This window comes from Enhydra lutris, unplaced genomic scaffold (assembly GCF_002288905.1).
Source record: "Enhydra lutris kenyoni isolate GAN:26980312 unplaced genomic scaffold, ASM228890v2 scaffoldscaffold68, whole genome shotgun sequence".
NCBI classification, from domain to species: Eukaryota; Metazoa; Chordata; class Mammalia; order Carnivora; family Mustelidae; genus Enhydra; species Enhydra lutris.
This window is the reverse complement of record NW_019154152.1, coordinates 3,227,192-3,244,528: the sequence shown is the minus strand read 5'-3', so window position 1 is coordinate 3,244,528 and position 17,337 is coordinate 3,227,192. Positions and strand designations below refer to the sequence as shown.

Below are 17,337 nucleotides of genomic sequence, written 5' to 3'. Positions count from 1 at the left end.
AAATATATATATGTATACATATATATATATATATATATATATATATATATATATATGATTTTATTTATTAGAGAGAGAGAGAGTGAAAGAGCACAAGCAGAGGGAGCAGTAGAGGGAGAGGGAGAAGCAGGCTCCTTGCTGAGCAGGGAGCCCAATGTGGGACTCGATCCCAGGACCCTGGGATCATGACCTGAGCCGAAGGCAGACGCTTAACCATCTGAGCCATCCAGGTGCCCCAACATAAATATTTTTAATCTTATAACACTTCTAGATACTATCTGACTTGCCAATAGCACTTGATTGCTGTGTGTAGTAAATAGGATAATTATAGTAAAAAATTTTGAAAATACATATGAAAGGCATTGCCATCATTCCTTAGTTGATTATAGAAGCTACAGATGAACCCAGTCCAAGGACTGGGGAATTTTTGAAACCTGGTGACTATGCAGTTTGTGAAATCTGTTCTTACTGTGTCTATAACCTTCTTTGCTTCCTTCATTCCACATGCCCTATGGAATAGAGATTGGCATTTTCTTAAAGTATAGATAGAGAGATACTAGATTCTCCATGGCTAAGAAAGAAAATTTAAGAGAGGGCATGAAAACTGGTAGACAAGGACAATAAAAAGATGTCATAGAAATAGAATAAAGTCTCTTGTCTGAGGCGCTGAGAGATCTCCAATGCAAATTCCTGCCTTATTTAGTTATTAAATAAGGATACCCAGATAAGGAGGAGCTTGACTGATTCCTTGGTGATCCCGGGGCCAACAAGAGGAGCCAGTCAGCTGGACATCTTATTGTCCTAGATTTTGGTCAGTTACATAGGGAGAAGAGGGAGAATCATTCACAGGAAGAGATTCTATACTCAGACCTTATGATGAAGCCAAGCAAGAGCAATTAAAAGAGGCAAGGTTATCATGAGGGTTTGGGTAATCTGGGTGAGACAGAATAAAGGAAATGATCCAACCTTTGGAGCAGGTGGTAAAAGGTCAGTCTAGAGGATGAAAAAGCTGTTCAAGAGGCAGTGTAATAGCAGACAATATTTTAAAGAGAATGACGATTGTGAACATTCCAAGACAGAGAGTCCAAAATGCCAATAAGAAACCCCCAAGTGAGTAAAGCTTGGACATCCAGACAAGGAGTTGGTGACTTGCGGATATGTCCAAATGGGTGTCCAACAGAGTCCTGTCTGGAAGACTCTTCTCTGTGCTACATTCCAGAGAGCTCAATCCAGTGGAGTTATCTATAGCCAGAGCCAAGAGGGAGAGGAGAGCTCTCTTTCCTTCAACCGCCTGCTCTGGACACCAGGAAGGGCACTGGCACAGTGGTAGTGACATCCTTCCCTCCCTTTCCTACTTCTATGGTGGAGACAGCTGTTACTTATATGGAAGAATTTGATTTCAAAGAATAGTCAGGCTAAGCTTCTAGATATTTCTATGTGTCAATTCTACATAATTGAGGAGTTGTCTCTTTCAATATTAGAAATTTAACAAGTTTTACATTTTCCAAAGAAATTTTTAAATATATTGTGCTCTTGTTGTTTTACTGAACACAGTACACAGTCTACAATTCAGACTTTTCTTCATGACTCAGGAATATTATTAAGATAATTGTGCTGGGGGTGTCTGGGTGGTTCATTTGGTTAAGTGTCTGACTCTTGATTTCGTCTAGGTCATGACCTCAGGGTCATGAGACTGAGCCCTGCTTGGGGCTCTGCACTGGGTGTGGAGCCTTCTTAAGATTCTCTTTCTCAGCTGCCTGGGTGGCTCAGTGGGTTAAGCCGCTGTCTTCAGCTCAGGTCATGATCCCAGAGTCCTGGGATCGAGTCCCGCATCGGGCTCTCTGCTCAGCAGGGAGCCTGCTTCCCTTCCTCTCTCTCTGCCTGCCTCTCTGCCTACTTGTGATCTCTGTCTGTCAAATAAATAAATAAAATCTTAAAAAAAAAAAAAAAGATTCTCTTTCTCTCTCCCTCTGCCCCTCCCCCTGCCCCCACCTCACACTCTCTCTCATATATATATTTGTTCTGTAAACCCAGGGATCTGCCTGGATGTTTGGACCTAGAAGAGATCCAAGCCACTGTGCTTTGGGGCATTTAGTATCTATTCTCAACTCTACATACAAATAGCTTGCATAAGTTTGGAATATTTTCATCCCTTAAAAGTTTAGCAGTGATTGGTGGTGAACCATCATCCTAGTTTTTTACCTGTGAGAATATATTAAACTACTGATTCAACTTCTTTAATGGTTATGGAACAATTTCAGTTTTTAATTTCTTCCTGTGTCAATTTTTATAAACTATATTTTTCCATAAATTTGTTCTCTTTATCTGTTTTCAAATTTTTGAATAAACTCGTTAACAATATACTCTTCCCTTTTAAATCTCTATATCAACTATAATCGTTTCTCCTTTTCCATTCCTAATATTATTTATTTGTGGTTGTGGCACCTCTCTCTCTCTCTCTCTCAATCCTGCTAAAAGTTTGTCAATTTGATTAACATTTTCAAAGAATGAAGCTTTGGTTTTATTAGTCATTTCTACATATCATATATATATATAAATCTTCTATATATCTTTTACATATATATCAGATATGAATTATACATGTCAGAATGAATTACAAGTCATAAAAATATGTATTTCATTAATTTATGTTCATATCTTTATTATTTCACCTACAGTTTTTATTCTGATATTTTTTCTAACTACTTATATATTTATCTCATTAACTTTAAACTCTTCTTTCTAAGACTGGGATACTATACAATTTCTCTTATTTTTTGGAAAATATTTTAATTTCATTTAATGTTTGAGGTATATGACATACTGATTTAATATTTGTATACATTATGAAATGATCACAACAACTTTAGTTAACATCTGTCACCTTACACAGTTACAAAAAATTTTTTTGTGTTGAGATTTTTTTAAGATTTACTCTCTTAGCAACTTCTAAATATGCAAGAGTATTATTCACTGTGGTCACCATGCTATACATTATATTCCTGTGACTTATTTATTTTATAACTAGAAGTTCATAGCTTTTGACCCCATTCACCCATGTTTCCCATCCCCACCCCTGCCTCTGGCCACCACCAATCTGTTCTCTGTATCTCCGAGCTTATTTTTCTTTCTTTCTCTTCCTTCCTTTCTTCCTTCCTTCCTCCCTCCCTCCCTTCCTTCCTCCCATCCTTTTTCTTTCTTTCTTCTTTCCTTCTTTCCTTCCTTCCTTCCTTTCTCTGGATTCCACATATATATAAGACCATATGGTATTTGTCTTTCTCTATCTGATTCATTTCACTTAGCATAATACCCTTGAGGTCCATCCATGCTGTTGTAAATGGCAAGATTTCATTTTTTTTTATGGCTGAATAACATTCCATTATAAATATATACACCACATTTTCTTTATTCATTTGCCCACCGGTGGATGCTTAGGTTGTTTCCTTATCTTGGCTATTGTAATAATATTGCAATGAACATAGGGGTGCATATATCTTATTAAGTCAACATATTTGTTTTCCCAGAAGTGGAATTGCTGGATCAATGGTACTTTTCTTAATTTTTTGAGGAACCTCCATACTGTTTTCTATAGTGGCTGCACCAATTTGTATTTCCATCAACACAAAGATTCTGTTTTCTCCACATCCTTGCCAATAATCATTATTTCTTGTCATTTTGATAACAGCCATTCTGACTTGTATAAGGTGATATCTCATTGTGGTTTTGTTTTAGATTTCCCTGATGATGAGTGTTGTTGAGCATTTTTTCATGTGTCTGTTGGCCATCTGGTTGTCTTCCTTGAAAAAGTATCTATTCAGATCTTCTGTCATTTTTAAATAGGATTTTTTGCTCTTTTGCTATCAAGTTTTATGGTACTTTATATATTTTGGATATTCATCTCTTATCAGATATATGACTTGAAAATATTTTCTCCCATTGAGTAGGTTGACTTTCACTTCATTGATAGGTTTTCTTTCCTATGCAGAATCTTCTTAGTTTGATGTATTTCTACTTGTTCATTTCTGCTTTTTGCTTTTGCTTTTGGTGTCAAATTAAAAAATCATCACCAAGACCTATGCTAAGGAGCTTACGGTCTACATTTTCTTCTCTGGGTTTTATGCGTTCAGGTCTTACATTCAAGTCTTTAATACATTTAGAATTGTGGTGTAAGAAAATGGTCCAGTTTTGGCATGTGGCTTCCCAGTCTTCCCAATACCATTTTTTAAAGAGACTGTCCTTGGTCTGTTGTATATTCTTGACTCCTTTGTTGTAAATTAATTGACTGTATATGTGTGGGTTTATTTCTGGGCTCTCCATTCTGTTCCAATGACTCATGTCTGATTTTATGCCAATACCATACTGTTTTAATTTACAACTTTTCTTAAGTGCTATTTTAGCTAAATTTCACATAATGTAATATAGAGCATATTTGTTATCATTCAGTTCAAAATATTTTCAAATCTCCAGTATAAATTCTTTTTTGACCTATGAGTTATTTAGAAATGTTTCATAATTTCCAATATTTCTGTAATTTTTAGTTGTGGATTTCTAATTGAATTCCATTGTGGTCAAAGAATATGCTCTATACAATATTAATCCTTGAAATTTGTTGAATCTTGTAGTTGTTAGATGGCAGGGCTCTCTATATCCCATTAGATTCAAGCTAGTAATGGTGTTGGTCTATCACTTACCTGGAGAAATTTAGTAAATTCTTTCACTACATCAGTGGAGCTATTGATGTCTCCTTATAATTCTGTCAACTTTTACTTTATATAAATCAAGTTTGCGCAATTAGGTGCATAAAAGTTTATAATTGTTATATATTCCTGGTGAACTGTACATTGTAGAAATCTTTATTTGTGCTAAAATATGTTGTAATAATATTTTCCCTAATATTAATATAAGTACAGCAATTTTCTTTTCATTGGCATTTGCCTGTTATTAATTTTTCTATCCATTTAGATTTTAACCTTTCTGTATTATAACATTTCAGACATGTTTCTTATAAATAGCTTACAGATAATTAAAAAAATCTAATTTTAAAATGTTTGTCTTTTAACTTAGTCTGTGTAACATAATATATTTACTCATATATTTGGATTAATTTCTACCATCTCATATATTTTCTCTTTGTACCATCCCTTCTGTTTCTATTTCTCCATTTTCATATTTTATTTTCCCCCCTCTACAACTCTGGAAGTCATACTTTATCTATGCTTTTCATGGCTTCCCTAGAAACTTTAATATGCTTATTTCATCAAAATTCAAAACCAACCAGTATCCTTTCCATCCATTAACATATAGGCATTTAGAACACTCTAATTACAATCACCCTTTCCCAACTTATTTGCAATTGTCATCATGCATTGTGATTTTAATCATCCCACAAGACATTACAATAGTGTTATTTACCATCAAAAGTTCTTTAGATTTACTCATAAATTTACTACTTTTTGAGCTAAGTATTCTTCTCTTATTTCAGATTTCCTTCTGGGATCATTTTCCTTATACTTGAAGTGTACCGTTTATAATTTATTTTAGTGAGGATATGTTAGTGGCAAACTTTTGCAGTTTTTATGTTGTAGAAAATGACTTTCTTTTACCCTAGTTAAAAGATATTTTTATTGAGTCCATATATATACATATATATATATACACACACATATACATACATACATAAGCTCACAATTATTCTCTCTCAGAATATTTATTGTCCCATGGTCTTCGGGATTCCATTATTTTTGCTGAAAAGTCACCTGTTATTCTATCATTACTTTTTCAGTAGTTTATCTTTTCTCTCTGCTATCAGGTCTTCTCTCTGCCTCTGGCATTCACTATAACATGTCTAAGTGTGAATATATTTGTATTTATCCTACTTTGGACAGGTTGACTTTCTGAATCTGAGGATTGGCATCTTTTAAGAGCTTGGGTACATTTTTAGTCATTATCTCTTCAAATATTGCTTTTGCCTAATCCTCACTTTTTACCATCTCCATTTGGAATTCTAAGATGTTTAGACCTTTTCCCATAATTCTTTCAGTCTCTTTCTCTTTCTTTCTTTCTCTTTCTTTTTTTTTCTTATTTCTTTCTTTTTATTTCTGTATATTTCTGGGCTAATTTTGAATAATTTCTTTAGGTCTATTTCCCAGTGTACTATTTTTTCCTTTAACAATGTCCGTCTGAACATTTAACCCATCCATTAAGCTTTTAATTTTCATTTTTGTATTAATTTTTTATTTTTTAAAGAATGAGAAAGAGCACAAGTGGGAGGAGAGGCAGAGGGAAAGGGAGAGAGCAACTCAAACAGACTCCCCGCTGAGCATGGAGCCCACCAGGGGCTCTATTACATGACTCCATCACATGACCTGAGCCAAAACCAGGAGTCAGTTGGATGTTCAACTCCACCCAGGCATCCCCATTTTTATATTTATTATGTTTGACATTCTATTTTTATCCCAATATGACTGGTCTTTTTCATAGTCTCTTTCTTCTTATTTATTTTTCCAATCTCCTATTTATTTAAAGACTTATTTACTTTAGAGAGAGAGAGAGAGGGAGAGTCAGAGGCACACAGAGAGGGCGAGAATCTCAAGTAGACTCCTTGCTGACTGCAGGGCCTGGCAGGGAGCTCAATCTCACCATCCTGAGATCACGACCTGAGCCAAATCCGAGAGTCAGATGCTTAACTGACTGAGCCACCCAGGTACCCCACCCATCCGCTATTTTTTTTTAAAGCTAGTATACAACTTATTTCATATCCTGCATCTGATAGAATCAATGCTTGAGGATTTTGTAGAACAAATTTGGCTGTCCAGTGCTTTTGCTCCTGGTGCATTCTTTTTCCCTTGTCTTGTGATTTTTTAAAAAGGTGAACTCACATTCCTTGAAACTCTGGCCGTGGGAAGTTTTATAGCCTGGGTTAAAGGGGTCTTTCCCCAGAGAGGGTTTGTACACATTTTTGTAGATGCCTAAGAACTTCCAACAACTTTAAGTTAAATTCTGCTCTTGAGATTTTCTGGACCATGAAGTATTTTGATTTTATGTTATAAATCCAAGGGAGGGATTCACAAAGGAGAATTTCCCTTTCTTCTCATCATAAAATTGAGGAAGGCAATTTTTACCCTAACTCTGGGGGTGAGGGTGGGAGTATTTCTAGCTCATCTTACACAGAGATAATTGATCTTTGGAGTACTAGTTTTATGGGAGGTAAAGTGGAGAATCAGGGGGTTATTATATTAGACTGTTCATGTTGGGAAACCCTGAGGTTTTGTATCCTGTCCTCTGTACTCTATGAAATTAAGAAATCATAAACCTAAAGTCACCAGGTTCTTAAGACTTTCTCTAGGTTCCTATTTTCACTCATGTTTTGGTGTCAGTATTAATTTCCTTGGGTTGTTATAACAACGCACCACAGGTGGGTTCTCCTAAAACCACAGATTTATTCTCTCACAATTCTGGAGGCTAGAAGTCTGAAATCAGGTGTTGACAGGACCATGCTCTTTCTAAAGCCTTAGGGCAGGATCTTGCCTTGCCTCTTTCAGTTTCTGGTGACCCCAGGCCTTCCCTGGCATTACTCCAATCTGCCTCCACCTTCACATGGTCATCCTCCCTCTGAGCCTGTCTGTACCCAAATTTTCCTTATAAAAACACCAGTCATATTGGATTAGGGCCACTGTAACGCAGTATGACCTCATCTTCACCTGATTAACATGGGCAAAGATCCGATTTCTAATGAGATCATATTCACCTGGACGGAGGGTTAGAACTTCAACATATATTTGAGGGCAGTCAACTCCATTTATTTATTGTCTCCAACAATTTCTTAATTTCTTACCACCTCTTGAATGCTCTCTTATATAGTCTAGCATATTTGTAGCCATCATCTATACAATCTTTCTCTCTCCTATTCAATGCCCTCTTATTATCTCACTCATTTCATTCTGCTTGCCCATAGCAACTCCCTTCTTTTCCCCCACTGAGTTGTGGAAGTAGAAATCAGAAAAAAAAGACTTATTAGAAAGGAGCACAAAATAAGAATAAGGCTCTAAATAGGGACTCAGTAGACATGATTGTGAATAGAGTAGAAGGAATTACCGCATGATCACTGCAATCATTTTGCGGGGGATGCTCATAGGTTTTTTATCCTAGATATTCTGTGGTATATCTCTCTAGGCTTTCACATCACAAAGATCTGGGGTTGAATCTTTTCTTTACCTCTTATAAGTTGTATACATACATAAACTCTTAATTTCACCATTCCCTCATCTGAATAAAAGGAGTCTTCTAATAAGAACTACTTTTTAGGGATGTAGACAGATGGCATAGTTAGCTGCCAGAGCAGGTTGCGAATAATTGTGCAAACAACTCTGGGTTCCAAATGGGTAAGGACTTGGAATAAGTTGCCTCTGACTCAAAGAGGTGAGAAAAACAATGTCTGTCTTTTTTTACAAACAATCCTGTGGAGTCATTGCACCTTGTCTAGGGGGATCCTAGATAAGGAAGGGGAGGCACTCAGATGTGAACTCACAAAACATGAAAGAAAGGCACTAACAGCCCCACAAAATGTGAAAATCTATTTCGGGGATGACGAGTGGTTCTGCATCCCTTTAAGGAGAACCTGGAATTCAAATGAACTAGCTCCTCCTTGTCTGCCGCTCTGCCAGACAACAGGCTGTTGGGTCCCTGCCTGAAAAACCACCTTTCCTTCAATGACCACGACATGCCATCATCTCTGTCAAGCAGGAGGGAGGAGATGGAGAAAAAGAAATGCCAGGCAATGTTTTGTACCTTATTTTACAACCTGAACACAAAACCCAAAGATTTTTGCCACATATTTGAAAGCCTCACCCAGGCCCACACTCCAGAGCAGCTTTCTCATCGAGGCACAGAGAAGCCAGAGATCTCCCACGGCCCCGTGACTGCGTGTGTGAAGTGTGAGAAGCAGAGCTCACGCGTCTAACTCCTCTTAGTCCCCAAACATCTTTGCCCAGAGAGCACGCATATGGGAGGGGCTCTGCCAATTCCTGGCAGCAGCTCCTAGTGAAAAATAGTATGTTTGGGGGCGATCATTTATCCAAGAGTGGTGCTGAAATGAGATGGTGAAGAAATTAGTGATATAGGGAGAGCTAGAGAGGCCAGGGAGACAATGCGGGCTCTGTCCTCTGTGAGTCCGTTAGCTCCCCACGAAGCCCAGGCATTCTAATGGGCTTCAAAGCAATTTCCCTTCGCTTCAGTGAATACGGGTGTCTAAAAGCATTTTCTAAGCTCAGCTTTGGACAAGCTGCTCCTGCTGCCAGTCGTCAGAGCCCTGGGATTACACGTCTGGGCAAGAAGTGCAGCCCACACAGGGCTGGTCAGGCCCCTGCAGATGTTGTGAATGGTCCGTGGAGGTGACCTGTCTCCCTTTGAGGCAGGGTGAGGTCTGTCCGGGGTCAGTTGGCTGCCCAGTGGGGTGGGAGGTCTAAGGAAGTTAGAGTTAAGAGGAGGGTGGACCCAAGCTGGAGTCCTTGAGTGGGAACTGGAGATACAGACGCTAAAATAAAGAGGCAAGAGTGGGGTCATAGATCAGAACCAGCCAGCTGTTGCGGTGGTCTTCATGGAGGGCTGACAGGGAGGAGGGATATCTTGGATGATTTCCACGAACTCCAGCAGGTTCAAGGTCCTCTCCAAGGGCTGCCACAGAGGGGATGTGTCAGGCTGCTTAAAATTAAAATCCCCATGGATAGGACAATGGGGACCACTGTGGAGACAAGCCACAGTTTGAATGTTGGGGTTTCTGTGAAGATAAGACCACAACCCAGGCAGATGGGTGGGTTTCCCTCTAGGATGAGGTCCTTCATTGTGTCTGTTATCATTTTCCTCCTGACTACCATGGGACCTCATGTGTCCTTCAGACGTGATAGGGATGGGGAGTCATTTTCGGGTGATCTTTACATGGGCCCAGGAGAAAGAGTCAGAGCCTAGAAAATGTTCCTATGGGATAAGAAATTAAATGATGCTAGTTGTGGATTCGCATCATGTGTTGATAGTTGCAAAAGGCTCTCTAATTTGGGGCAGGATGGTGGCTACCTCTAGAAGAATCGGACAAGGTATGAACAGGTCTGAGTATCTGACCAGCACGTGTTGGGGTCAGGAAACAGAGTGAGCCTGGCTGTGTTTTGGTCTTATGCCCCACGAGTTTATTTCCCTATAGCCCTCTTTTGCTTTTCTTTTCTTTTTTTTTTTTTAAGATTTTATTTATTTATTTGAGAGAGAGAGAGATTGAGAGAGAGAGAAAGAACATGAATGGGGGGAGGGGCAGAGAGAGGGTGGGGGGAGAATCAGGTTCCCCACTGAGCAGGGAGCTAGATGCCGGGCTCCATCCGTGATCCAGGACCCTGGATCATGACCTAAGCCAAAGGCAGATGCTTAACTGACTGAGTCACCCAGGTGCCCCCCGTAGCCCTCTCTTGACAAAGTCTTTAGGAAAGCTCTTTGGGTTACTGTTGTAGAGGAGGCAGTGAATATCAGAGTGAGAAATCCCAAAAGGAGGTGACTCTGAGGGTAAGTGACTCTGAAGGTCACTCTGGTCCAGCCACCCCTTGATGTGAGCATGTTTCTTCCTGGAGCACACTTTTGCTCAGCCCTGAGGAGCCTATGTTTGGTTTTAACAAAGAGGTTCTTCCCGTAGTAGGGAGCTTGAATCTCCCATGTCCGCAGCCCTAGCCAAAGCAGTTTCTGAAGTCATTTTCTTCCTCCAAATTCTATAGGTGCCCTGCCTGCCCCCAAGCAGCCCTGATCACACACATGGAGCAAGGTTAAGAACTAGACATTCAGAATCCACCTGTCAGCCTGATCCTTTTCTCCATTTCTCCACCCCCTAGACTCATTCATCTCTCCCGAGAGCTGAGCCAAGTCCTCTGGGCAGGAACCCTTGCTTACCCTGATCCCCAGCTCAACATTCTCGCCTCCGTAGACCTCCATGCCTTCGTCCAGTAGGCCAATCTCCTGGAAGTACTGCCGGTCCACAATAAAGCAGCCGATGAGGGCAGGGCTCCTGCAGGGGTGTGGAGAGACAGGCCAGAAGTTAGCAGAGGGGCTGCTTCCTGGGCACAGCCAGAGGAGTTCAAGCAGCAGGGCCTTCCTATAGGAGAATCTGTTCCTCTTCCTTCGTTTGCCCCCAGAGCTGGTGTGGACCTTGTTCTCTGAGTGGCCCGCCCACCTTGAAGGCCCACCTTCACCAGCTGCTTTAGGGAGGCTGTTTCTTCAGGGGACGGGGGAGGGCACGGCAGAGAGCTCCTGTCCTGGGGCCAGTCGTCATTCCAGGTGGTGCTGAAATGGGTGGATAGCCCAGGGGAGGGGTGTTCAACCCACCAGCCTGGCCTGAGTGTCTGCGTCTCTGGCTACCCTGACGCCTGAGCTCCGAACCACACAGCCAGTCTCTGTTTCTACCTGGGCACCCACGCTAACTCCCCGCCCTTCCCCTGCTTGGGTTCCTCACATAAACCTTGGTTCACTTGGAAAGATTAGTTGGGGCTTTGGAGAGCATGGTAAATGATGTGGATTTTATCTGGAGGTAAAGGAGTGTCAGTGAGGAATTTTAAGCAGACTTTGGTATGAGCAGAAATAAGTCAGTCAGAGGAAGACAGATACCCTATGATTTCACTCATACATGGAATTTAAGAAACAAAATAAATGAACAAAGAAAAAAAAGAAACAAGCCAAAAAAACACAAACACTTAAATAAAGAGAACAGATTTGTGCTTTTGAAAAGAACCCTCAGGCAACTGTCGGGTGACTGACCGGAAGAGGCTGGTGGAAAGAGGAATCCAGTTGGGAAGCTTGTTGCTACGTCTGGCGAGACCTGATGAGGTCCTTGACCAGAGGATCAGGAATGGTAAGAAGGATTGTTTAAAGCCTCATTTTAATGTAAACCCACAGAACTTAGAGACAGATGAACAGGTGAGAAAGGGAGGAATTGGGATGCCAGCTGGCTTATGGCTTGGGTGATGGTGGGGTGGGGACTACCCATCAACACGGGCTGTAGAGAAAAAGCTGGTTTCAGAAGGAAGAAGCATTCCCTACTGGGAAAACTGATCTGAAGGTGCCTGTGGGACCCTAGGGGGAGAGAGCCACCAGGTGGGGCTTAGTGGAGGGTCTGGGTCTCAGGCCGGAGCCACACATCAACCAGTCAGTGCAGGAGCCGGAGGGCCTTTCCTGAATGAGAGCGTGAGCATGGGGCTCACTGGCTGTGGGCAGGTGCCCGGTGAGGCACAGGACTTCACTAGGAGTGATTCATCTTAGGAGAATCGGCATGAACGCACGGGGGCTGCATCTCTGCTGAGACCATAAACTTGCACAAATGACTTTGAATTGTTCCACCGCACACAGCTACCATCTCTAGCCCTTGTATAGCATCTTATCAGCAGGTGGCTGAAGGAGTTGGGGTGGGGGAGGGGAAGAAAGCAAAAGAGAAATGATGGATTCTCAGCTATAAGAAAACTGTCAGTCACATGCAAATGGACCCATCTTTGAAACTGGAAACTCATCAAGGTGGAGAAAGAGCTCTTTCAAAGGTCATCGCTTTGGACTATGCCCATGCAGGAGGCTGCTCAGGTGGAGACAGGAGCCTTGGGCTCCCTGCCCCTCCTCCAACTTTCAAATCACAGCATTTTATTCTGGATGGGCTCACATTCCATAGACCACGGGCAGCCAGGGCAGTCAATGCACTTCAATCCACTCCTCCTAAACTGGGCTGAGTTCCTGCTCTAACGGAGGATGCTTGACCCTGTCCTTGGAGGGGCCCACTATGAGGACAACACTTGCCTGTCTGTGTGTCCCTGAGAAAAATTTCCTAGACTCCTGGAGCCTCCGATTCCATATCTACGGAACAGAATCAACTATAACCTCACATGGATTGAATGAAATAATATAAAACCTTGAAAACCTGTGGGGCATAGTGTTGCCTTGAAAAATCATTTAAAAAGATGCACTTGCACATTGAAAAAGCCCAGAGAACCCTTCTTTAAACACACGGTGATTTAAAAACAGCAGCCCGGCAGGGTGGGCAGAGTCAAGTCTCAACCTTGTCCTCGACATCCTGGAAATGTTGAATACTTCAACATGGTGCTCTAAGACATGCAGGAAGGGGCCTTCCCCATTTGGCCAAACCCACTCAGGGCAACAGCGTACTCTGAAACAGTTGCTGTGCCATGAGCATAGGACACTTCAGACGGTCTGTTCCTTATTAACCAGCTAGGGTGTGAAGTGGACCCAATCAGCCTGAACGTGTTATTGGGTTATACCTTGCCTCATTCCCCAAAGGATTAGAGATCTCTTACAAAAAATGTACAATACCATGAAAAACAAAATACATAAATGTCTGAAAAGGCCAAAAGTTTACAACAAATTGGGGATAGTTAGAATGCAGCATTAGGTCCTCCTTGACAGTCCTTAAAGGAGACCCACAAAATTGACGCTAAGCTTCCTGGCAGCCAAGGTGAAAATGAATGAACATGTCTTAGAAATACATTTAGAGTTCCCACATGAAAATATACTCATTCCTTGGGGCTAGCAAGATTTTCTTTGACTAGCAGTCAGTCTGAAAGAAATTTCTCATGTCAGTCTTTGTAGAGGTCACTTTGGGACATAGTGAACAACCCTCTCAAAGACATCACTTTATTTTTAATTTTTTTTTTTAGTATGTTAGTCACCATACAGTACATCACTAGTTTTTGATGTAGTGTTCCATGATTCATTGTTTGCATATAACACCCAGGGCTCCATGCAATATGTGCCCTCCTTCATACCCATCACCGGGCTCACCCTTCTGAAACCCTCAGTTTGTTTCCCAGAGCCCATAGTCTCTCATGGTTCATCTCCCCCTTTGATTTCCCCCTCATTTTCCCCTTCCTTCTCCTAATGTCCTCCATGCTATTTCTTATGTTCCACATACATGTGAAATCATATGATAATTGTCTCTCTCTGCTTCACTTATTTCACTCAGTATAATCCCCTCCAGTCCCATCTATGTCAATGCAAGTGGTGGGTGGGTATTCATCCTTTCTGATGGTTGAGTAATATTCCATTGTGTATATGGACCACCCCACAGATACAGATGTAGTGAAAAGAAGGGCCACATGCACCTCAGTGTTCAAAGATGTCACTTTAGAATGCAATAGTATCTCTGGGCTCTTTTCATAGCTTATATCATGCAGACACAGCACTGACATACAGCCCCAAAGAAACAGGAGCCAAAGTGGGCAAGGTATATTTGTATAACCCACAGCTTTCTGTGGGGTTGTCTTCATCTAGGGATAAAACCAATACAGTTCTTCCCCCAAAACTTCCATGAATATAATTTCTCTTGGCCAAATTTTTGACAAGAATTAGGTGATAAAAACTTTGAGGCTGAGATGATATTCTCTGTCAAGGGCCTAGAACACCGGCTTACTATGACTAGGCCAACACATTTCAAGATGAGCGGAACAAAGCAGGTAATATCAGTGCAGTCTTCAGCAAGAATGCTCCTTGCATGACAGCATACTTCCTTCCAGGATCATTCAGCACGCTGAGGCACAAATCCAGCCATGCCAGTTCTGAGCTCAATGGTGGGTGTCTACAAGGATGACAACTAGATGTGGGATCTAGCTGACCTAGGTTTGGATCCTGGCTCCACTGCCCACAGCCTTTGGCAGAGCCATTCTCCTTCCTCTGTCTTATGGGTTTTCCCCATCTTATAAAACAAGGGTGACACAATGAGCTGTCACAGGTTATAATGAGAAGCAAATGAGACCATGTGTGGGAAAGGCCCTTGCACGCAGTGACCTCTGAACAAATATTTAACAACACAGTATTGTGGCAGGGGCTAACAGGTGGGTAACAGAGATAACTGCAGGAAAGCTAGATGGTTCTCTTCCATCCGGTTTTAAATATGAATGTAGTTTTTTTCTTCTGGCAAGGAAAGATATGATCTCAGATAATAATCACCCACTTTTAATTAGATTTTTTCATAATCTTTCTCCCTCATGTAATACAAAACAACATCAGTTTCTAATCTCCTCTTTCATTCCAAGAATAGTCCCCTAGGCCACCTCTGGTGTCATCTGTGTGTTTAATGGGCAAGACTTTGCAGAGAGCATAAAGGCACCTGGTCTGTGATTAACCAGACAGAAATAAGGGCTGATGGGGTGGCTGTTGCAGGAGTCCTGACCCAGAGAACAGAGGAGTCATCTGGGGTCTGTGAAGGCAACAGTGAAGGCAAAAAGTTTGTCATCCTTGAAATGCAGTTTGAAGCCACTTTTAATTGAATCCTACAGGATCAACTCCAATAGTGGTGAGGGATCCAAGCTGCTGTGGGGTCCGATCTTGCCTCTCTGGCCCTTGGGCCTCATTGCATGGGGCTGCCTCCTCATGCTCCTCCCTGCAAAGGTCCCTTTATACTTCCTCTGTGTCCGTGAACTTACGCTGTCTCTTCAACTATGAGTGCTCCTGCCCCAACCTTGCAATCTACTATTTGCACTTAAAAACAAGTGCAAATCCTAGTCTCCAAAAAAGATTCTCCCCACTTTCCACACAGTTTCCTCCATCAGTCATTTGCTATTCTAATTATTTTGTCTGTCCTCGCCAGACTGCAGGCTTTTGGGGGTAGGAACTGCATCTTAATCACTCTGGATCCCTGGCACCCGGCACAACTGTTGGCCCCCAGCAGGTGTCCCATGGTGATGTGCTGAAATGAGTAAGTTTGAGCCTCTGAGTGGATTCTGGGTGCCATGGTTCTACAGAAAGGGCCTGTAAGTGGTGACTGAAGGTCATTTGTAATTCCCTTCCAACCCCCATATCCTGTCTTCCCACAGTGGGGCTGGAATTTGGGGAATAGGGCTTGAGTTGGGAGGGGAGCCCCTGCATGGAAGATAAGGTGGAGAGACCCACGGGTAAGGACGCTTTACCTGATTGGGGCTGTGGAGTTCTCCAGCTTCCACCATGCCTTAGGGGGGTTTAGGTAGCGACACCACAGCTCCCAGTCAAAGCCTTGGGCGGCCAGTGGGTACTCTTCTATCTCAAAGTTGTCATATTTGATGTTGTCAAAGGATGGCGAGATGATGCGTTTCCGGTTCTCCTTTATGCGTGTGAGCACAGGTTCAGCCCTGAGCAAGAGGGAGGGAGAGAAGGGTCACTGCTTCCGAGGTGGGTAAATACCAGATTGGTGACCCCGACCCTCCTTCCCCTGCAGAAAAAGGCAAAAAGCCACCTGGATCTCTGCTTCAGCAGGTTGCTTGGCCTCCTGGGAAGGAGCCCCTGTTTAATCTCCACCCCTCCACCCCACTCCTGTAGCACGTCCTGGGCTGAGCTGAGAGACCATTAGTGCCTTAGATCCTTATGTCTGTTTGATTTCCCTTTTTCCACTAGAAAAAAAAAATATTAAGACCTAAGCAAGAAGAAAGGAGGAGATCTGAGGTTCCATGGGAAGCTTTCAACTTGGGCTTTGATTTTGCTAAAATTCATTGTATCAAGCAGGAGGAAAAGGCAGATGAGGATGGCAGAGGCATGGAGGTGAGAACAAACGTATTTCCACCAGTTACTCATGGCTGCTTCCGTCCTCCAGACACACCACCCCATCCCACGGGTTCTCCACCGCCTACGGAGAGGTGGGGAGTAGGGCTTTCCAAGCAGCCAGGAGGCCCCAATGGACACCAGGCAAGTAAAGTGTTTGCAGACAGGAATGATGAGCTTCTTATTAATAATGCATTTGTTGCATAATTGTTTATTCAAATCAGCTTGAAATAGTAAGTGTCCCTCTCCTCTTCTGGCCATAAATCCAATGAAAATGCTTTTTAAATAGTCACAAATGGCAAGCAGGGACTTCAACTATAAAAAACGGCTTCATTGCAGCCTTAATTTGAGTCTGTTATGTAAAACTCTGCCCAAATCTAGCCATGTGGTGTGCATGCCTGGCGGCTCCTTCCTACTAAGGGCCCTCCTCACCCTTGCTCTCTGCAAAGCCACACACAGTGGGCCGGCCAGAGCGCACCCTCCAGCCCTGCTGGGATATCGGGGTCAGGTGCCCCGTCCCTGTTTGGCTGTGGCCACTGAGGCCATATACCCTTTCTTTTGCCCCACACAGCTGCCCAGCAGCCCTCACCAGAGAAAGGAAGTTTTAAGACCCAGTTTCACCAGTAGGGAAAGTCTGAGATTCTATGCTACGCCTGGCCGGGCATTTTTGGGGAGTGGGGGATCCACCTGATGACATCAAGCTACCTTCTCCCCCTCTGACCACTGGGCCTTGACCCTGTGTGGTTGGGCTCCTGACTCAAGTCTGGCCCAGCTGTCCCTTGCTGGATACTCCCACTGTGCTTAGCT

General features: G+C 42.4%; 1 protein-coding gene across 1 annotated transcript in view; it reads right to left on the bottom strand.

Annotated features, from left to right (window-relative positions):
- The window catches only part of LOC111159475 (polypeptide N-acetylgalactosaminyltransferase 18), a 342,809-nt gene that overhangs the window by 81,461 nt on the left and 244,011 nt on the right, over window positions 1-17,337 (bottom strand). The window contains exons 5-6 of the mRNA XM_022521983.1: window positions 15,927-16,124; window positions 10,921-11,035 (exon numbers count right to left, since the gene is read on the bottom strand). Coding sequence (XP_022377691.1) covers window positions 10,921-11,035; window positions 15,927-16,124 — 313 coding nt within the window. The remainder of the gene's footprint in view (window positions 1-10,920; window positions 11,036-15,926; window positions 16,125-17,337) is intronic.